Source organism: Triturus cristatus, chromosome 2_1, assembly GCF_964204655.1.
Source record: "Triturus cristatus chromosome 2_1, aTriCri1.1, whole genome shotgun sequence".
NCBI lineage: Eukaryota > Metazoa > Chordata > Amphibia > Caudata > Salamandridae > Triturus > Triturus cristatus.
This window is the reverse complement of record NC_140581.1, coordinates 372,537,067-372,560,011: the sequence shown is the minus strand read 5'-3', so window position 1 is coordinate 372,560,011 and position 22,945 is coordinate 372,537,067. Positions and strand designations below refer to the sequence as shown.

General features: G+C 53.1%; 1 protein-coding gene across 1 annotated transcript in view; it reads left to right on the top strand.

The window, feature by feature from the left end:
* ANKRD55 (ankyrin repeat domain 55) overlaps positions 1-22,945 on the top strand; it is a 1,118,826-nt gene that overhangs the window by 161,813 nt on the left and 934,068 nt on the right. Inside the window, exon 2 of the mRNA XM_085640726.1 lies at positions 20,736-20,858. Within this exon, the coding sequence (XP_085496852.1) occupies positions 20,736-20,858 (123 nt within the window). The remainder of the gene's footprint in view (positions 1-20,735; positions 20,859-22,945) is intronic.

The following is a 22,945-nucleotide window of genomic DNA, read 5'->3' as shown; positions in this document are numbered from 1 at the left end:
CCCTGCGGCGCCAAGTCCCAGGGCCCCCAGCCGAGTATGTGGGGCCCGAAGGCGTGCCGGCAGGGTCGGGCAGCCCCAAGATGCCATGCATCGCTTCGTAGAAACTTCGAAGCCTGGCAGGGGTTACACCGGGTCGGGAGGGAAACCCAGTGCCAACCCAGCAGGCTCCGCACGCGGAGGTGTGAGAGGGGCACCACCCGCATCCTGAGTCGCATCGGCCGACCGACGGGGAGAAGTCGAAGAGCGACGATGCTTCTTCAACTTCTTTTTATGCTTCGACTTACCTGACCCCAAGTGCGAAGACTTCAAGGAAGTGTGGTGGTGGCTCCGCGACCGATCCCTTGACATCCTCTGCGACCGGGACCTCGAGCGGCGTGGAGCCGACTGCCGGACCTCGACTAGCTTTCGGGACCACTCCCGCAAAGACTTCGGGCCATGGCCTGGCAGTCGGAGCACGACTTGGGGTCGTGGTCGCGCTCCAGGCAGTAGAGGCACACGCGGTGCCGATCCGTCACTGACATGAGTCGGTTACAGGACCCGCAAGCCTTAAAGCCATGCATCCCTGGTGCCCCAGGAGTCAAAGGACTCTATCTACAACAAAGTCCACAAAAGTCGAGAAAATGTTCAGTCAAAAATTGACTGGGGGTACCGCTCTCTCCTGATCTGAGCTTGCTGGCGCGGGAAAAGAAAGAACTGACGTCAGCGTGTGAGGGCAGCGTCTATGTAGCTACCGCGATGTCATCCCGGCAACCACGACGCCAACGCCACCTTCCGACGAGCAGGGGTACTGCTGACAAAAAACTTTCTGGATCCAGTCTGATGCCTGGGGGTGATTCTAAGGTGATTTCAGATATATATCTACTGGAGGTCTTTCAGCCTGATCTACGTAGCATATGCTGCATACGCTGCATACGTGTTTGCTCTAGTGGCACACTTGGAAGCCATCCTTTAAGCATAGCTTACCTTCTAAGCATAGCTTCTAATTGTTTCTAATTTTTTAACCACTTTGTCTGGCAATGCAATGTTCTCAGATGCTAAGGATGACACTGAAGCTATCAAAACCAAGATTATATTGACCCTAGGTATTCGCAGAAACTTTCCTTCTAACTTTTGAAGAAAGAGAGTATCTTTAATTAAGGAAGCGAGGAATGGATGTTAGGTCAGTGTCCTTCCTCTCGTTTAGTATGATCTGTTTGATGACATCAAGGTGCCAATTCCGATCCGGTAAAAAAATTCCCCGTCCGACTCGTATCCGGATTTTTTTCCGTCCGAATCGTCAAAGTAGCGTACAAACTGCCAAGTACGATTCGAACGGAAAAAAGTCCATACGAATCGCATTGGGAAGATTTCCCCACACGTCCTCGGGTCGGGAAAAGTCACCGACACGTCCCCGGTCGAAAAACCCACCGTGCGGAAAAATAAAGTCCGACAGCGCAAGTACGATCCCTCCCGTCCTCCTCATTTCACAACCGTACGCAAAAAACACCGTCCGAACCGAACTCCCATAGCAACCATGGAGACATGTGCCCGCATACGCGCCGAACACCCCACCACCCCCCCGCCCGCGTATGTACGCACCGAACCCCCACCCCAGCAGTGCATGTACGCCCCGAACCCCCACCCGTGTATGTACGCCCCGAACCCCCACCCGTGTATGTACGCCCCGAACCCCCACCCGTGTATGAACGGCCCGAACCCCCCCCAGCTGTGTATGTACGCACCGAACCCCCCCCAGCCGTGTATGTACGCACCGAACCCCCACCCGTGTATGTACGCACCGAACCCCCACCCCAGCAGTGTATGTACGCCCCGAACCCCCACCCGTGTATGTACGCACCGAATCCCCACCCCAGCAGTGTATGTACGCCCCGAACCCCCACCCGTGTATGTACGCACCGAATCCCCACCCCAGCAGTGTATGTACGCCCCGAACCCCCACCCGTGTATGTACGCACCGAACCACCACCCCAGCAGTGCATGTACGCCCCGAACCCCCACCCGTGTATGTACGCCCCCGAACCCCCACCCGTGTATGTACGCACCGAACCCCCACCCGTGTATGTACGCCCCGAACCCCCACCCGTGTATGAACGGACCGAACCCCCCCCGCCGTGTATGTACGCCCCGAACCCCCCCCCAGCCGCGTATGTACGCACCGAACCCCCCCCAGCCGTGTATGTACGCACCGAACCCCCCCCCAGCCGTGTATGTACGCACCGAACCCCCACCCGTGTATGTAGGCCCCGAACCCCCACCCCAGCAGTGTATGTACGTCCCGATCCCCCACCCGTGTATGTACGCACCGAACCACCACCCCAGCAGTGCATGTACGCCCCGAACCCCCACCCGTGTATGTACGCCCCCGAACCCCCACCCGTGCATGTACGCCCCGAACCCCCACCCGTGTATGAACGGACCGAACCCCCCCGTGTATGTACGCCCGAACCCCCCCCCAGCCGCGTATGTACGCACCGAACCCCCCCCAGCCGTGTATGTACGCCCCGAACCCCCACCCGTGTATGTACGCACCGAACCCCCACCCGTGTATGTACGCCCCGAACCCCCACCCGTATATGTACGCCCCGAACCCCCACCCGTGTATGTATGCACCGAACCCCCACCCGTGTATGTACGCCCCAAACCCCCACCCGTGTATGTACGCACCCAACCACCACCCGTGTATGTACGCCCCGAACCCCCACCCGTGTATGTACGCACCGAACCCCCACCCGTGTATGTACGCCCCGAACCCCCACCTGTGTATGTACGCACCCAACCACCACCCGTGTATGTACGCACCGAACCCCCACCCGTGTATGTACGCACCAAACCCCCACCCGTGTATGAACGGACCGGACCCCCCCCCCGTGTATGTATGCCCCGAACCCCCCCCCAGCCGCGTATGTACGCACCGAACCCCCCCCCAGCCGTGTATGTACGCACCGAACCCCCACCCGTGTATGTACGCCCCGAACCCCCACCCGTGTATGAACGGCCCGAACCCCCCCAGCCGTGTATGTACGCACCGAATCCCCCCCCAGCCGTGTATGTACGCACCGAACCCCCACCCGTGTATGTAGGCCCCGAACCCCCACCCCAGCAGTGTATGTACGCCCCGAACCCCCACCCGTGTGTGTACGCACCGAACCCCCACCCCAGCAGTGTATGTACACACCGAACCCCCCCCCCCAGCCGTGTATGTACGCACCAAACCACCACCCGTGTATGTACGGCCGTACCCACACCCCACCAGGGAATGTACGGACCGTACCCCCACCAGTGCATGTACGGACCGTACTGACGCCAAAAACACACGTACTGAACCAGGACAAACCATATTTACACAAGGAGAGTCAATTAGAGTTTCCCCACACCACCAAACATGCCCAACAACCCCACAAACATCACATACACTGACCTGCAACTGCCAAACAGAGGCCCAAAACTAAATCACTCCTCATAACACACCCACACAAATTTCAAACACAGCCACACCCACAAATGGACCAATAAAAATGGACCACACACACAAACCATGAGCCTTTGCAACAGACCCACTGCTGCCAGAGCCCACAGACGACCCACACCACCATACTTGAACCTCACACTTGCATACCTTCACACAACCACCTACACAAACACCCCCTCATCACATTCACACACACACCTCCACTACCACACCCACACACCCACAACCATCCACACCCACACCCCCACAACCATCCACACCCACACCCCCACAACCATCCACACCCACACCCCACGCCATGTCCACCACCAAGAATCCAAAGTTCACAAAGGAGGAGCTGGAGATCCTTGTCGACGAAATCCTCAGAGTCGAGCCACAGCTCTTCGGAACATTGGTCAGACAGACCAGCATATCCGAAAAAACGGCCATGTGGCAGAGGATTGTCGATTCTGTGAATGCTGTTGGGACCACCAGAAGGACCAGGCACGAGTGCCAATCCAGGTGGTACGATCTGCGGAGGACGGTCAAGAGGAAGATGACTGACAATCACAACCAGGGGAACATCACTGGAGGAGGGCCGCCCCCCAGACCGGTCCAATACCATCCCTGGGAGGAGAAGGTGATGTCCACGTTGGCGGTGGAGGGACTACACGGACTACCAGGACTCCCAGACCCTGGTGAGTACACAAACAACTCACCTCACATGGGGGGGATGCCATACACAATCAATCATGCATGCCACCCCCCCCAAGCCACCACCGGACACAACAACACTCCACAAACACACACATGCCACTAGCGCCTCCATGCCCCATGCATCAATCAGGGCCATGCCAAGTCACAGGCCACACAAAACACCAGCACAACACAGGATGTGGCCGATGCTGGGAGTGGGGGCATCAAAACTAACATTGAGCAACTCACAAGCACACAACAATGCCCTCAGCCCATATGGCCCAGGGCACAGCCATACAAACTGTGTGTACCCACACAGTACTGTCTTGCCTGCAAATGGTGGCTGCCATGCAGGATGACATGGGTCTGAAGGCACAATTTGCACATAACAGCAGACAATGAAGATGCATCGCTCTGATAGAGTCACAGCACACACCGCCACAGCAGCAGCCTACACTCAGACACACTGCCCAATGGGTGCCCGGAGAACAGGAACTAACTCACATGAACAAGCCAATGGCCATTCAAAGACCGGCTAACTGTGTGTGGCCAGGAAGCTGGCCTGAGGTGACAGAGGGTGACAAATAGAGGGAGGGAGAGGGGGAATGAGAGGGAAGGAGACAGAGGGGGACACAGGGAGACAGACAGAGGGAGGGAGTAGGGTGACAGAGGGAGACCGACAGAGGGAGGAGGGTGACAGAGGGAGGGAGGAAGGGAGACACAGGGAGACTAAATCACCCTTGGGTGGTGTGGCCATGTCCACTCGTCAGCCGGTGGACTGTGTGCATGCAGACAAGGTCTGGCAGTGCCTCAACCCCCCCCTTACCGTAGACGAAGACCGGTCCATGTGTCAATCTGTGCACGAGTCCATCCGTGTTGCAGGCACAGACCTAACCACACACCCAGTATACCCACCCACTGTGTCGGTAAGAACCCTGTCACAAATGCTTCAGTCACCTACCTGCAACATCAAATTGCCTTGGCAAAACACCATTTGGCCACGTACAGTGCAACACGTAAGGCGCCTCTGCATGGCTCGCTACGCCCGCACACCACACTGCTGACTGTGTACCCAAATAGATGCATCAACTAAGATTGTGTCACACATGCGTAAAGCCCCGACAGCTGTGGCCAAGGGACATACCCATGCACAAGTGCACTGTGAGAGGAATGCAAGACACATCCAACTACCCAGAGGAAGAGTGCCAAATCAGAAATGCATGAAACATGGATGCCACATGTAACACTGTTAACATTGTCTCTCTCACACACAGGTCAACGTCGACGATCACCCCCCAACACTGGGGGGGAAGTCTCACAGGACCAGGCTCTGCGGGATGAGGACCCCACCGCCAGCGACGACTCTCACCACTCCGTGGATGACCCAGACCAACCTGGCCCCTCTGGTGTCCAACCACCTGCAGCACCTGCGTCAGGTACAACTGTGCCAACCACCACCCCCATTGCTGCCACATCCCAGGAGACGTCCAGGAGCCCTGCCCGCACACGACCACCCAGCCAGTCTGCCCAGGAGGGACACGGTCCTCCGGGCACCCAGGAGGAGGCAGGCGGCAACGCAGATGCCATCCCTCAGGGGTCCCGGAGACCCGATGCGCCCACAACGGCAGGCCAGGTGCACGTGGGCAGGGGTGGCGGGAGTGGAGGACGGCGGAGGCGCGGACCTGACCAGGGAGCTCAGGACCCGGTAGTGTCCCAGGTCAGCAACATCCTGGATACATACCGGCGCGACACCAGGGGCATGGACCAGATTGCGTCCACCCTCAATGACATCAAGGGGACCCTCGAGGAGATGAAGACCCTGCAGGCCCAGCAACATGCCTGTCAACTGCAACACCAAGGAAGGATGGAGGATAGACAGGCTGAGCTCGTGGCGGTGCAAACCCAAATGACCGGTGTACTCCGTCGGATTGCCGACAACATGGGCAACCCTCCCTGTGGCACCAGGCGAAGGCCATTACCAGACACAGGGAGGGATCAGGAGGAGGAGGATTCATCCGACGGAGCGTCACAGACATCGTCACGGCCTGCTTCCGAGGGTCCCCGCAGGAAGGTGGGTCGTCCACGAAAAAGACTGTGAGAGTCAGCAGAACATCACCATCTCCCAGGTCACCTGGCCTGGCACCTGGCCCTCTGGCCCTATAGCAGCACATGACATTCTCTGCCACATGGACTTGCTGGTCACTGTCTGACCTATGTTGACGAAGACTGTGGCATGGACTGACATTTCGCTACGGCAAGGATACCAACTCCCCCAGTGAACTTTGGAGTCTACACTCCCGCTGTGCACCTCTTGTCATCCCCACAAACCCGTACCCCACCACAAATAAATTAATCACACTTACAAGATGATGCCGTGATTCTGCATTATTACAATACATGTGTGTGTCGTAAAGTCAAAGCATGCCTGATCTCAGATTTAACTCCAACCATCCAAACCGTGGGGTCTCAGTCTTGCCCAGGACACACATGGGTCCCAATGTATCATCTGATACAGACATGGAGTACCATACTCACCTGTGCTGGGCCCAACCAGCTGAGTGGTTCCCGCACAACTGTGGCTACAGACACATTCAGGGGAGCAACAGTCATGCGCAGAGGTCAGGGATCATGTGGAGTGACCTGGCTTGCCGCTCCCAGGTATGTCTAGACATGTGTCCCTACCATGTCCTGCATGCTAGCGTCAGGCGGATGTTGAGAATGGTGGCTAGGCCAAGGTTGGATGCATGGAGATGCCAGCATGCAGTTTTGGATCACAGTGCCACATGGTTGTGTTGGGGTTGTGGGCTGCATCATGAGTGTGGGCGTGGATCGAGAAGGTCATCCTGCAGCTGGCTGTGAATCATTCCCCCCATCCCGTTTGGACGTTGATGTGGCCTGGTTGCCCGATGCAGTAGCAGAGCTGTGCAGATGCACTCCGGATATGGACAAGTATCATGGGAGTCGTAAGGCACATGTCCGTAGACTGCAGGGTAGGATTCGACACGGATGTTGTAGTTGCCCTGTGGGATGGTCTATCTTGCCTCGAGGTGGATGGAACTGTGCATCATGTGCATAATACAGTTTCCACTCCCTGACAAACCGCTAGCATCTTGTCACTCTACACATAGACACATATGCACCACCTCTGAAAACTACGCCAGACATGCCGCACGCACAGTGGCAACAGGCCACCATTGACAGGGAAGAGGCACCTTGGAGACAGAGGGACAAATTTATTAGTCATGTGTGTCGGAATGACAATGATACTCTGTCAACACATACACAGGTCATGTGGATGAACATGTGGGAGCAACACTGGCACCCCCCATTGCAACACAGATGCTGGTATTCAATTGAACTGGCACACAAGTGACGGATAACAGCTAAACACCCCCTGCTGCCACGGAGAGGCTGCTATACACCATTGAGGCCCTGATGGGGCAATCACACACCATGTCAACCCGGTGCAACCTGTATGTTTCCGAGGCCAGTGTTACACACATTGATGGCCTCATCACAATCCCCAATCCCCTGACACATGACAGTCACCAAGTCTGACCATGGCTCCAGGTGAAGCCTGCCCCATGTCATGTTCCCCATGTAGGATCCACATGTATGCAAATTGACCACACATGAACCGGAGAAGTGCACACAGACTACAAACAATTTACACACCCAAAACGCCGTGAGGCATCCCTTACCCTAAGGAGATTTCCAAACTTGCCCGTGCATGTGACGCAGAATCAGCACATGTTGCTGTGTTCATGAGGAGTAGCAGGAGCACAACAATGCCACCAGCAGACAGCATGCCCATGGACCTGTGGAAGAGAGACACACAAGGAGTCAGCCCAAAGGAGCACATCCGCAAGCATGTACTCAACACGTATCATGTTGTCAACATGACAGGTGACAATGATGACTCTCTGACAACATCCTTCCATTGCGCCATCACTCGAGTGACACTTCAATACACACCACTGACTCACTTGGCAGACATGCAGATGGACACACACATTGCAACACATGCCACACACGGCCCAATGCGTGCACACTCAGACACTGGAACTCACCACTAAGCAAAGAAGTTGCGTATGAGCCGACTCCGCATGTCCTCCACAGCCTCCTCCTCCTCCACATCACTTGCCCCGTCACCAAGGCCTTCATCCTCCACGGGTGGATGGTCCTGGTCATCTTGATCCAGTATGAGTGGAACAGCTTCCTCCACTGCCATGTTGTGCAGCATGCAGCAGACGATGATGATCTTGCACACCTTCACCGGGGCATATGGGAGTGCTCCGCCGGTCTTGTGGAGGCACCGGAATCGGCTCTTCAGAAGTCCAAACGTCCTCTCAATGACTCTCCTGGTCCGACCATGGGCGTTGTTGTAGCGGTGCTCGGCAGCCGTGCTGGGGTTGCGGACAGGCGTCATCAGCCATGGCATGTTGGGATAGCCAGCGTCCCCTACAAGGAAACATCATGGACAGAAGTGTGTCAGCACAGGCAGTGAGATTGGAAGATGACGCCAAACACTGAACTGCCAGAGTCTACCCACCAACAATACATGCTCGCTCGTTCCGCAGCTGCAGCATCATTTCAGGCAGCCTGCTACGCCTCATGATGAAGGCATCGTGTGCTGATCCTGGAAAGCGAACACAGACATGTGAAATCACCATGTTGGACAGACACACCACAAGGGCATTAATGGAGTGATAATGTTTGCGATTCCTATACACCACCTCCTGTGCCTGTGGTGGTACCAACGCAACATGTGTCCCATCTATGGACCCAATGACATGGGGCATCCCTCCCAGGGCATAGAACTCACGCTTGACATCTGTCAACTGCTCACGAATTGGGAATTTAATGTACTCATCCAGGTGAACCAACATGGCCTCTAAGAAATCATGCAGAACACGGCTGAACATCGTCTGGGACATGCCCCCGACGTCAGCAATGGTATGTTGGAACGTACCCGTGGCAAGGAAATGTAGAGCTGCCATCACCTTCAACTTGGGTGTCAGTGCACTGGGATACCTGTGGCGCGGTAGGAGTTGTGCTTCCAGCCGGCCAGTCAACTCATCAATCAACCGTTGGCTGAATCTGTAGCGGCGTATACAGTCCCGTTCATGCAGGGCAGCCATGTCTGGCATACGTCGAGGGAGAGGCGGAGCCCTGCAGTGAAATGGAAGGAACACCGAAGAGTGAGCACTGTACAACGACATTGTCAATGCACTGAGCACATGTTACACAGCCAATACACAAATGCCACATTCTGAGTCAAGTCTGTGCCACATTTCCTGGACACGTGCGCCAGTCAGGTGACACTCCTACCAAGGGACAGGCACTAACGGAGTGGGGCAAGCTCACGATGACATGGCATGAGACTAGCTGTGGGCCAGTGTAAGTGAACATGCACACGCATCACAGGATTCACAGACATCCACACATGTGCAGAAGTAGTATGCTTATGGTACAGACAGGTTGGTGGATGCGATATGCACTGGTCACATGTCATAGGAAAAGGACAGGCCACACACATTGCCTTGGAGGGGTACATGTCGAGACAGAACATACATAGAGAGCATGTGGATATGTACTTGTTTTGATACTCCGTGTAGTTGCATACATACACACCTCATGGCAGATCACATATGTGGGCTGGTGTGCGGAACAGTGTGCCATGGCCATCTACACACAGACACATTTTGGCAGCAGCAACTGCTGATGCATTGGACCACACACCTACAGCAAAATCATGGAAACACATGCCACTCACATGACATGGTTGCAGCGTGAAACGCAGCCATACACATGTCATGTGTAATATTGCGTGTACCTGGAATCAGGGGACAGGTGCGGGTGTCCGTGACAGGGACATGCAAGTGACTCATGGCTCCACTAGTGTGTACGACATGCACACATGTCAAAGGAGTGCAGGGGATGTGTGGTACAATGCGCACCATCACACACGACATGTGTACACAGCTCATCGTACATATGCTTTGCCCACACCTCAGGGGTAAAGTGCCACATCACATCCTGACACACCTGTGTCACACACATGTGGTATTGCACAGACAATGCATTGGTGTCCACCCTTGGCAAAATCTGACCGCTCCATTCCTGTCTGTGTGCCGCCTGTCACCACTGACAGGTGTGAAACGCACTGTACATACGCTCTGAGTGCGTGTATAGGGTCCCTGGGCCAATATGGGCGCTGGCGTATGCGTACGCCACTGTAGTACGGACTGTACACGCGGTTGTACGGTCCGGATCACAATATGGGCGCTGGCGTATGCGTACGCCACAGTAGTACGGACTGTACACGCGCTTGTACGGTCCGGATAACAATATGGGCGCTGGCTTATGCGTACGCCACAGTAGTACAGACTGTACACGCGCTTGTACGGTCCGGATCACAATATGGGCGCTGGCGTATGCGTACGCCACAGTAGTACGGACCGTACAAGCGCTTGTACGGTCCGTACTACTGTGGCGTACGCATACGCCAGCGCCCATATTGTGATCCGGACCGTACAAGCGCTTGTACGGTCCGTACTACTGTGGCGTACGCATACGCCAGCGCCCATATTGTGATCCGGACCGTACAAGCGCTTGTACGGTCCGTACTACTGTGGCGTACGCATACGCCAGTGCCCATATTGTGATCCGGACCGTACAAGCGCTTGTACGGTCCGTACTACTGTGGCGTACGCATACGCCAGTGCCCATATTGTGATCCGGACCGTACAAGCGCGTGTACAGTCCGTATCACTGCTTGTGGGGTGCCCTAGGGCGTGGAACGCACCGTACCTGTGTGTAAATGTATGAAATCACATAGGGGACACATGAGGGACAAGTATAAGGGCCTAAATGCATGATGGTTGCCATGGAGACTGAGTTAGAATTTTGAATTTGAGCACCAGGTGCCCAGCAGAAGTCAGTTTGAAAGAATCTACATTGTTGCAAAGTGGATGTTGACTTGACATCATCATCAAAACTGAAACCATGCAAAGCCACACACTGGGGTAGGTTTGAAGGGATTGGATGAAACGTAGGATGCAAATGTGACTGACCAATCAATCTGTACTCCTGTACATGAACAGGCCAGCCAGGCAGATATAAGCCAGCCAGGTCCCATGAGAGAGCACTTGCCTGCACATCCATTCATCCATGACCACTGCTGCTGATAGTGATTCCTCTGGCACCATGTCGAGGACTGTGGAGAGGTCACAGCCATTCACCCAGGAGGAGAACCTTGCCCTGATAGATGTGATCCTCCCACAGTTCCAGAGCCTGTATGGTCGACCAGGGGTTCAGGTGAGTGCAGACTCCACTAGCTTAGACTGTGCCCCTTTTGTGTGACAGTGAATTCTGGCATTGTGTCCATGTGTGACAGACATGCACTGTTGTTTAGAGTGGGTCCCAGGGTGTGGAAGGCCTCATGTCACCCATGCAGAGCATGCTGTGTTTCCTGTGTGCACTCCTCACTTGCATAGTGCCTACTGTGACAATGAATGCATGGTGCATGCCACATTCTGCCTGCATACTCCTCCTGGGGATGTTGTTTCCACAGTCCTGATGTGATCCTGTGTTCCCCCCAGTGTGACAGGTGACAGTACCCATGGATGTGTGTTTGTTCAGTGTACCTGTGCTGTGAGTGTCCAAAGTCCGTGTTCGTCCCCTGCACATTGGTGTGTGTGTAAGTCCCCTGTCATGTGGGTGAGTGCATATGGGGAGTGTTGCACACAAGCAGCATGAGGGATGGTTATAGCCTGGCCATCCGATGTGAGCAGGGAGCAGTGCTGTGTGCATGCCGTGCTGAGCCAGCCCCACACCTGTGACACCCCCCGTCTACTGGCACATGGGCAGAGTGAGGTGTGTACCCACAGTTGGCAATGCCATGTGATTGTCCTGTACCTGTGTGTGTCTGTGTACTCTGCTGAGGTAGCATCAGTGTGCTGGGGCAGGTGACTGCTGTGAGGTGCTGTACATAATCCTGGTGTAGCCTGTGAGGCACAGTGTGATCCCTGGTCAGTGAGTGTGTGGTGCCCCTCATGCCACCCGTGTACTTTCAATGACACGTAGTGCATTTGGCCTTCCACAGTAGATAATGTCCCTATTACAAAGGGGCAATCAGTTGCATGCATACCATGGCCTGTTCATAATGAGGATTGTACTATATGTGTGTCTCTGTGTCTTTGCTCATGTGGATTAATGTATTCTCACTTTTGCATCCTCACAGGTAGGCGCCATTGCCAAGGGCGAGATCTGGAGGGAAGCCGTCAGTGCCGTGAGGGGTACAGAGGGTCGGAGGCGGAGCCTGTCTCAGGTGAGGAAACGCTGGCAGGACATCCGGTGCTGGACGAGGAGGATTGCACGGCTCCTGGGCGCCGTCGTCTGACCCACATCCAGAAGCGTGTGCTGGCGGTGGTCTTCCCCGATATGGACAGGCGCCTACAGGAGAAGCAGCAGCAGGAAGGGGGTAGGTACATGTGTGTCAGTTGTGTGTCCCCAGCCAATGTAAGTGCGCGGTTGCATGGATACACTGCCAGGGTTTGATTGTGCAGTGCGTCAACTTCTCCCCAAAGTAGCCCGGTGCTGTTCTCACTCCCTCCCTTCCCCTCCTTGCCATGTGTTCCCTGGTCTGTGTGTAGCCACTCTTGCACAAGGTTATTTAGGCAGGCTGTTTATGCTGGTGCCCAATGCTAGCAGCATCATGTGTGGGGGTGATGTGTCACAGGTCTGGGGACCTTGCGTGTGCCATGGCCAATGTCAGTCATTGTGGGGTCCATGTCACTTGGCAATGATTGTGAATCACGACATAGGGGTGTGTCTCCAAAGTGTACAGCCTTCCAGCATGCATGTCCAATTGTGTGCCCTCTGACATGATGTGCCTGAGTGGGAGGCCTGCTAAGTGCAGGGACGGTTGCTTAATTTGCAGTCATGTCCATCCTGGACCATGGAGGAGTGTGGGCACTACTGTGCCCTGGGGCACCTCTTCCTAGGTATCATGTGCGTCATCCAACAATATGGCCATTCACTGTGTCTTCACCATGGGTTGGGTAGGGTGGCATTGTACCCTGGGCTCAACTGTTATGACCTACAGGTTGCTACATGTGTCCACTGTACAGGGGGACCCATTTTGCTTGTGCATACTCACAGTGGGCATTACCTGTGTGTGTTGTTAAGACAATCTGATGATGTTTGCTTGTCAATGATGTGTGGACAGGCGCACGAGGGGCAGTGTGTGTACAGTCATGAATTAGTGGAGGCCATGTGTTTTCATCCCAGAGTAAGGGGTGTACATACTTTCTCCGTCTCCATGAGATTGTCTCAGGTGTGGGTGGTTTGTGCGTACAAGGCCTACATGTCAAGAGCTCCATCCTCCTTGCTGGGTTTGGCCTGTGTGTGATGTTTGACTGGACTTACGCTCAAGGTGCAGTGACCCGGTCATGTTTGGCATGGTTTCATGTATTGCCTTTGCAGCATGTGCCAAGAGTAAATGGATATGATTCCTGCTCATCCCTTTTTGACGACGCAGTGTGGTGCAGATGCTGTGCACATTTGTCCCCAGAGGCTGGCTCCTCTGTAAAATTTGAAGTGAAGTGATTTGCTATTGTGTCATGCTCTCCATTGTTTCTCAGTGGCATGGTGGGTCGACAAACTGTGTGTTCCATGGCCTACATGTGTACATTGTTTTGTAGGTGTAACTCCTGTTGCTTTTCAGGCTATGCAATGTGACCTATGTATCTTTGACTCATGTGACATATGTGTACAGGTGTCTGATTATCTCCTGTCTCTTCACCTTGCCCACAGCATCGCCGGGGGACACGGAAGGAGACACTAGCACGGACCGGGAGGAGGGATTGAGCACCAGTGCCAGCAGTGCTGTCCTGTCTGGCACATGGAGTGGCACGGAGGCCGAGGGGAGTGAGGCAGAGGACCTGTTGACTGCCAACACAGACTATGACGCAGACGGGTCCGAGGCTGAGCTCCCAGAGGTGGCGGAGTCTGCCCACCCAGCTGAAGGCAGCCCTCCACATCCCCCCGCCACCTCAGTTTCCATCACCGGCCTCCCACCTGCTCGTGGCCCTTCCCTCCGTGCTCGGTCCCCACATGTCTCCTTCCTGCCAGGCACCGCACCCCCTGCCCCTGTCACCACTGCTGCGGTGAGTGCGGAGTCTGTGGACATCCTGAGGCAGTTGCAGGTTGGTCAGACTGCGATGCTAAATGTCCTCCATGCCCACACCCAGGTGCTGACCCAGATGGAGGCATACATGGAGGGCATGTCGGCTGCGCAGTCTGACCAACGGCAGTTGCTGAGGTCCATAGACTCCACACTGACTGCAGGACTGGATCTCCTGCAGCGCTGCCTACCCCCCCCTACCCCTGCCCCATCCACAATTCCCACTCCCGTGCCTGTCCCACGCACATCCAGACGTCAGCGTGCACGCATCCCAACAGACACAGGCACCACACCACCAGGGAAGTCGAAGCGCACACCTCCTGTCACGCACACACAGGGTGATGTAGGCACACCCACTGGGTCGGGGGGGAAACGTACAACACGCAGCCACAGTGGGAGTCCGCAGTCCACACAACCCACTCCCTCCAAATCCACTCCCCTTAGCTCTCCTGGCCAACAGTCGGTGACAGCATCATCCACTGCAAGTGTGCCCCCCAGCCCCGGGATGACACCACCCCGCAAGCGGTGGAGGCGGGACCCAGCCAGGGGAGTTGAGTCCCCCACCCTGTCCACACCCTCCCCCAGTGGCGCTGCGACCCATCCCTCTCCCCCCCCCCCCTCCTTGGGGCCTGTGGTTCGATTGGGTGCGGGGGAGTCGCTGGGGGAACTTGCCGACGTGTGCAGCGCCATTCTGTCCTCCACCTTTGGCGCTGGCACCCCCCCTGTGGCAGGATCATCCCTCCCTGCACCCACAACACCCACCCTTGCCCCTCCTGTCCCTGCGGTGCCTGTTTCCACCCTCCCCCCTGATGCCCCCTCTTCTGTGGATGAAATGGACGTGTGAACTGTGCAGGCAAGCTAGGGGACACACGTCCCGATGTGTACCCCCCCGGACTTTGCTGCTGGTCTGGCCCATGGCCCTTGTACATAGTGGACATTTTCTCAGAGATATTTTCCTGCTGAATAAAGCCTTTTCTTTTGGTTTTGCACACTGATGCTTTCCTGGACTTGCTGTGGGTGCTGGTGCTCCCTGAGTTGGGGTGGTGATAATGTGTTAGGGGTCTGTGAAATGTTGGAGTGTGCTGCTCATGGGGTGTACCCTGCCATCTGCGTGCCATCACAAAGGTCTCTGCCAATGGTATTTGGTCATGTTTGCTCTCACTGTATGGTGACATTGTCCCAAGGTGTGTTCCATCCTCTGTGGAGCAGGCCATTTTCCCTGCAGGGTGTCTCCCAAATGCTGTGCTGTGCTGTGTCTACATTTCCTGGATGTGTGAGGGTTGCCTTTCAATATAGCCATGCTGGCTCAGCGAAGGCTCCACCTGCATCTGGGGTATCACCCTTGTTGGTCACTGAACTTGTTGATGGGGTATATTGTCCTATGTCTGGGCACTGCTGGGAGGACTCTGCACACACCCCTCCTGTGTCTGGGCACTGCTGGGAGGACTCTGCACCCACCCCTCCTGTCTCTGGGCACTGCTGGGGGTGTTAGGCACACACCATTCTTATTGCAGGTTAGGTGCGTACATACACGGGTGGTGGTTCGGTGCGTACATACACGGCTGGGGGGGGGTTCGGTCCGTTCATACACGGGTGGGGGTTTGGTGCGTACATACACGGGTGGGGGTTCGGTGCGTACATACACGGGTGGTGGTTGGGTGCGTACATACACGGGTGGGGGTTCGGGGCGTACATACACGGGTGGGGGTTCGGTGCGTACATACACGGGTGGGGGTTCGGGGCGTACATACACTGCTGGGGTGGGGGTTAGATGCGTACATACACGGGTGGGGGTTAGGTGCGTACATACACGGGTGGTGGTTCGGTGCGTACATACATGGCTGGGGGGGGGGGGTTCGGTCCGTTCATACACGGGTGGGGGTTTGGTGCGTACATACACGGGTGGTGGTTGGGTGCGTACATACACGGGTGGGGGTTCGGGGAGTACATACACTGCTGGGGTGGGGGTTAGATGCGTACATACACGGGTGGGGGTTCGGTGCGTACATACACGGGTGGGGGTTCGGGGCGTACATACACGGCTGGGGGGGGGGGTTCGGTCCGTTCATACACGGGTGGGGGTTTGGTGCGTACATACACGGGTGGGGGTTCGGTGCGTACATACACGGGTGGTGGTTGGGTGCGTACATACACGGGTGGGGGTTCGGGGCGTACATACACGGGTGGGGGTTCGGTGCGTACATACACGGGTGGGGGTTCGGGGCGTACATACACGGGTGGTGGTTGGGTGCGTACATACACGGGTGGGGGTTCGGGGCGTACATACACGGGTGGGGGTTCGGTGCGTACATACACGGGTGGGGGTTCGGGGCGTACATACACGGGTGGTGGTTGGGTGCGTACATACACGGGTGGGGGTTCGGGGCGTACATACACGGGTGGGGGTTCGGTGCGTACATACACGGGTGGGGGTTCGGGGCGTACATACATGGGTGGTGGTTGGGTGCGTACATACACGGGTGGGGGTTCGGGGCGTACATACACGGGTGGGGGTTCGGTGCGTACATACACGGGTGGGGGTTCGGGGCGTACATACACGGGTGGGGGTTCGGTGCGTACATACACGGGTGGGGGTTCGGGGGCGTACATACACGGGTGGGGGTTCGGGGTGTACATACACTGCTGGGGTGGGGGTTAGATGCGTACATACACGGGTGGGGGTTCGGTGCGTACATACACGGGTGGGGGTTCGGGGCGTACATACACTGCTGGGGTGGGGATTCGGTGCGTACATACACGGGTGGTGGTTCGGTGCGTACATACACGGGTGGGGGTACGGGCCGTACTTCCACGGGTGGGGGTACGGTCCGTACATACCCCTACCCACGCTCTGCGTGCCTGGGTACGGCCCGTACCCATGCCTTTGGTGGGTGGGTACGGTGCGTCCCCCCATTGTTGCGGTGCCGTGGGGTCCACACCGTACACAGGCCTTGGGGGCGTGGCTACGGGTCGTACCACGCGTACCACTACATGACCCCAGCAATGCTGTTACGAGCCGTACCAAGGCCTTTCTGACGTGGGTACGGGCCGTACCGCCATTGTTGGAGTGACATAGGGGGACGCGTGGTACGTTCCGTACCCACGCTCTTGCGGCCTGGGTAGGGTACGTACCGGTTCGCGTGACCATCCACTTCTGTTGTGGCGGACGCTTGCGTTGCTGGCCTCGCCCCCACCCCCTGGAAGTGACCAGGCCCTGATGGTCAGGTATGTCCAGGCCATGTGTGATTTGGTACCATGTGTTGGTGTTGTGTGTCCTGCCCCTGCCCCCCCCTTTGCCCCTGGTTGTTGTGCTGACCTTCTGCGGCGTCTGCGTCGGTTCCTGTACGCCAGGTGGACTGCTAGGAGGGCAGGGATGGCACGTAGGTTCGGGTCCATGTCTGTTCGTCGCGTCCAGCTGCTCCTTGCGTGTGTCGTCCTGATTTCCCGGCAGTTTTTGGCAGCCGGTAAATATTTTCCGTGCGGGATGACGTCGGTTCGATTCGTACTTCCTGGTTCGTGAAACGTAGGCTGGATGCGTACCGACGTCAGGTCGGCGCCTTTCAGGATCGGAATTGTGTTTAGTTTCTGTTCGGTCGGTGTTTTGTTCGATTCGTACGGAAATGGTGTTTCCGTGCGAATCGTACTTGCATTTTCGGATGGATTTAGCACCGGGTACGAGTCGGACGGAGATAGGGCTCCGTCCGACGGTTCGTACCCGGTTTTTACCGGATCGGAATTGGCACCCAAGTAAGGGAAATTCCTCCACTTGTGCCCCACTGGTTTGGGAAAAAACCCTCTTACAGTTGGGCTTTCACTTCAAATCCTAATACTTCCCTAATATGTCTGAAGAGGTCAAGACGCAGCGTGACTGTATTTGTCTCTCTTGTCTTTATCTTGGTCCTCCTCCAGGCTCAGTGAGGGCAGTATCTATTGCCTCTTTAATATGGGTCTGCAAGTCAGCCCCATATTGTAATATTTCTTCTTTCTGCATTTGCTCCATGTTATTCTGTTTGGAGTTAGCTTTTCTCCCCTCTATAGCAATTTGGCAAGTAAAAGAATGCAGCGTTCCTTAATATTGGTTACCACTCCTGCCTCAACTCTCCCCCCCGCGAGCGCTAAAAACATGAAGAGCACCACTTGCAGACTCCCTCAGAGGCTTGCAGTGGCTCCCAAACGGCCTGACCACTGCCCCAACACAGCACATCAGCAGGGAATGCGTCTGCAGATGGTGCAAATGCACAGTACTAACAAAGTGCTATGCCTGACAACACCAATAAGTGTGTAATTTTATATCTGCTTTCTGCACAGAAACCAAATATATATAAATATCTATATAACAAAATAATTTTTAAAAATTGCATGGCTTACCTCTGTTGGAAACAAAGAAATACAGGAGAAGGAGTGGGTGGAGGGACCTTCTTCTAAGCCATTTAACAACAAAAGAAGAAGGACTTTAATTCTTGGTGATAAGCTCCGTGGGAGGCGGGGTCGAATCCTTAACTAAGCACTTGGATGACGAGGACGAGGGGGGGGGGGGTAATGTTTTCATAATGACTGGGGCTAGGGTTTTTGGTACCCTTGGCAAAGAACAATATTTTTTGGAGAGGCACACTCTGGCTTTGGCTAAACTTAATAATGTTTGTCCGTTTAAATAAAAAGCGTGCTGCGGAGGAGGCATGCAACAGTCTTGTATGCCTAGCTATACACAACAATATAAGGGTCGATGGGACCCGACCTCTGCGCACTGTGACTGTTAGGTAGAAATACCTGATTACATTGTAAGTTTCACACTATTTGAAATAGAATACATTTTATACTTTTCATAAACATGAAATACACTGCAATATTCAACGAATCCAAAGCATAATTATGAATACATTCCAATTTTTATTTAAATTCATTGGATGTCCTTAGGCTTCATCTTGTTCAATCCAAGTTCTTTAATCAATAGAATATTCAAAGAATTATCTTGCTGCCCAATGCATTTCGAGCCTGAACTGGCTCTTCTTCAGGGGCTCAAATTCTACAACATAAACAAAAGAATCATGCTTTACAATAGTAGGTGTACTGGCGTCATTGAATCCAAGGTAGCTTATACTTCATTTGACTTAAACAATAAGAAGTAATTAATGAGTCTTTTTGAAAAACGACATTGAAATTGACAGAAAGCCCTCCACCAAAGGGTGACACTATTCTAAAGAAACCATTTATCTGTTTAATGCCTGTAAATCTACTGCCACGTTTGGGAACTGGCAAATAGTGCGTGGTTGTGAAAGATAAATACCTTGATCCTAATGCTTAAGCACGACGTGACCAAAATATGGAGTCTGGTACAAACGCGATCTGAAATAGAAGGGTTTGACGGTATTAAGTATAAAAAAGTAAAGGGTTCTCGGTCGAACTCATCTGTTGAATGCCTACTAACGAAAACAATTACAAAATCATACCGTGCTAAAAAACTGAAGAGTTCTGGCCCAAATTCCTCTGTTATACGGTGGCGAATTCGGGGGAATTCTGCCGAGGGTCCTTCTCATACGGAAGCAGGGAGCTTCGAGGTAGCTCAGCGCAATGGTGAACGTCCGGTGTAACGATTGGCAAAAAAACATTTTGCCACCTTGATCCTTGGTAATGACACCGGGCCTCATTTATTGCTACTGCTGCAATTCCCTACGGCAAAAGAAAACGGCAGCAATGCACCATGGTGGAAGGGTGCCTGCGTCGCAGGGATGATTATTTTTGTGCAGGAAGGACTCCCTTCCTGCACAAAAACAATCACTAGAGGTTTGTTCCCCTTTTTCTGTGTGCTGCAGAATGCTGCACACATAGAAAGAATAAAAACAAGGAGAAATATCAAGGAGAAATAAAGATATTTCTCCTCGTTGTGCCTATCTGATGCCTCCCCTGGGATGGCGTACGCTTTTCGGGCTGCCTCAGACTTACGAGTTCTCGTAAATCTGGGGCAGTGTCAAAAAGCCATGGATGTTGCTGGAAGCGCCCCCAGCAACACCCATAGAATGCCCCTTTCACACAGTTTTCTGTGTGAAAGGGGCACATATATCTATAAGGCCATGAAAAGCCACGTAATGTGGCTTTACGTAACCTTATAAATATGCCAGTGGCACATTGCGCCACCGGAACTTCAAAACGTTCCGGTGAAACAATAGTGCCAGTAGGGCCTCATAAATAAGGCCCACCATATTTAAGTCTTCAAGAGCAATCTGGCACTGTTTACAGGTGGTGCTTTAAGTGCCGGGAATAGCCTTGCTATAGAAGCAGCCCTGATTTTAGACAAAAAAATGAGATTTTAAGATTTATCTTGATAATCAAAATGTTATTAGAATTGTTTAACTGTTTGAGTCATGATGTACTCAAATCTAATAATGTTATTTTTCGGCCCTCAAGGTGACACGGTGGAAGAAGTTGACTTGAATGTTGTTTATCAAGCAGCTGCAAATGGAGATGTCAACACACTGACAGCCGTGATTCGTGAAGACCCTTCAATACTAGAATACTGCGATAGTGAAGGTAACATTATGTTTTATCCTGGCAAGCAAAATGTGAAATTAATTATACCATGCAGGCAAGAAGTGTTGCCTAGTCATATTTTCAGCTTCACTGTGAGTGAATACATCGCCTTGTAAACGATTAGATTTCTATAACATGACATCCCTGCACGGTGGGGGCTAGTCAGAAGAGAACTCAGCATTGACATTCATCTGCTGGACAGCTAACTGCAATACATTCTGTGTTTTTTTTGCAGTTTTATATTGCACAAACTCGACCACAAGATACTGGAGTGCTTTGCATGAGCAACAGTTACTTTTCACAAGGTCACATTATTTTTTTAGGCACAGGGAAATAAATGATTTTCCCAGAATCTCAAGATGTTGAGTCGATGCCGGTACTCGAACCTGGTTCCCATTTCCAAAGTCGGCAGCTCATACTCAACCCTGATTTCCAGTTCCAAAATAGGCAGCTCTGGCCGTAACGTCACATAATCTGCCCAAGAGAGAGGGTGTGCACAAGATGTGAAAAAGCAGACTCCTGCATCCCCGTGCTGCGGAAGGGGCAATCATTCAGTGGTCCTCCAATCTTTTTAAGGCCCCCTCTATTGATCCCATCCCAAACCCAATGAATATCGGTGAGGGGGTCACAATGGTCATAATTCAGTAGGGTGGGTCATAGTAATCTGCTATAGGGATTAGCTCTGGGAAGTCTCCGGGTCGCCATGTGCTCTACATATCGACTGGATTAGATTTGATTAGAGGGACCCGTATCACATTCTGCATAGGGCCCCATGATTTTGCGTTACTTCACTGATGTATGTTAATATGTCTGTCTGTGTGTGTATGTATCTCTCTCTCTCTCTCTATATATATATATATATATATATATATATATGTATATCTATATATATAGATATACACTTGAAGATGAAGGATCACAAGAAAACAACAGCCAGCCATGGCAAAACTCTGGATCCCAAAGGATACAATGAGTCACAAAGAAATAAAATATCCTAGCAAGAAGTGACTCAAACAGATAGATTCACCAAAGAATAAAAATATATTTCCACTACAACGTTTCAGCTTCTGCCTTCCTCAGGTAGTACAAGATGGTTTGCTGTGGCTGCACATGTGACACAGCTGAATTTTCAAAAATCATCATGAGTGAAGATTCCATTTGGAATGTGGAATCAATGCAGTCCTGAGAGCTCTTGAGATATACAGTAATTAGCTTGTGTTGTCAGTAATTTTCAGTCCATCTGGATGCAGTGATTTTAAACGGTACATCCAGAGGTTTTTCCTGGAGTCCATTAGTTCTTCCTTTGAAACATGTTCCATGGGGAAAATCTTCCAATCTGATAGTGAATGATCCACAAGGTTAAAATGATTGGCTACAGGCTGGTCAATTTTCTTATTAATTATTGCAGATTTGTGGTTCCTGAATCGTGTACGGAGGTCATTCACTGTTTGGCCTACATATTGTTTTTTACAGCTTTGCCGTTGGCACTGAATCACATAAATAATGCATGTTGATCGACATGTAAGATGCTGCCTTATTGCATAGGTCCTTCTCGTAACAGAACTAGTTACAGATGATGTTTGTAAAAGATATTCACACGTGATGCACCTTTTAGAGTCACATCAATGAACCATATATATATATATATATATGTATGTATGTGTATATATATATATATATATATATATATATACACTATCTACTGGCGGTCGCCAGTAGACAGTTATAGTTAGGACCGTGTTTCCATAGGAAATCCGCAACATTCTATTTGGAATAACTTTGGCGCCGATTGACGAATCCTCGCGAAATTTTCAAAATAGGTGGGGCGCTCCACTCCGCTCCTTCGCTGAAAGTCTTGAGGGGGATTCGTCAAGCGGGGGCTGAGAAAAAGGGGGGGTCCCAAAACGCGTTTTCCCCATGCATTTTTCTATAGGACCTTTAGTCCAAGCTACAGCCCGAACGGCTGAACAGAATTACTTGAAATTTGGCAGAGAGGTAGTCCTCAGTTCAGGGATGCGCCTTTTGCAGGTCTTGTGTAAATCTGTTCATTAGTTCCTGAGAAAATTGCAGTTAAAAGCATATATATA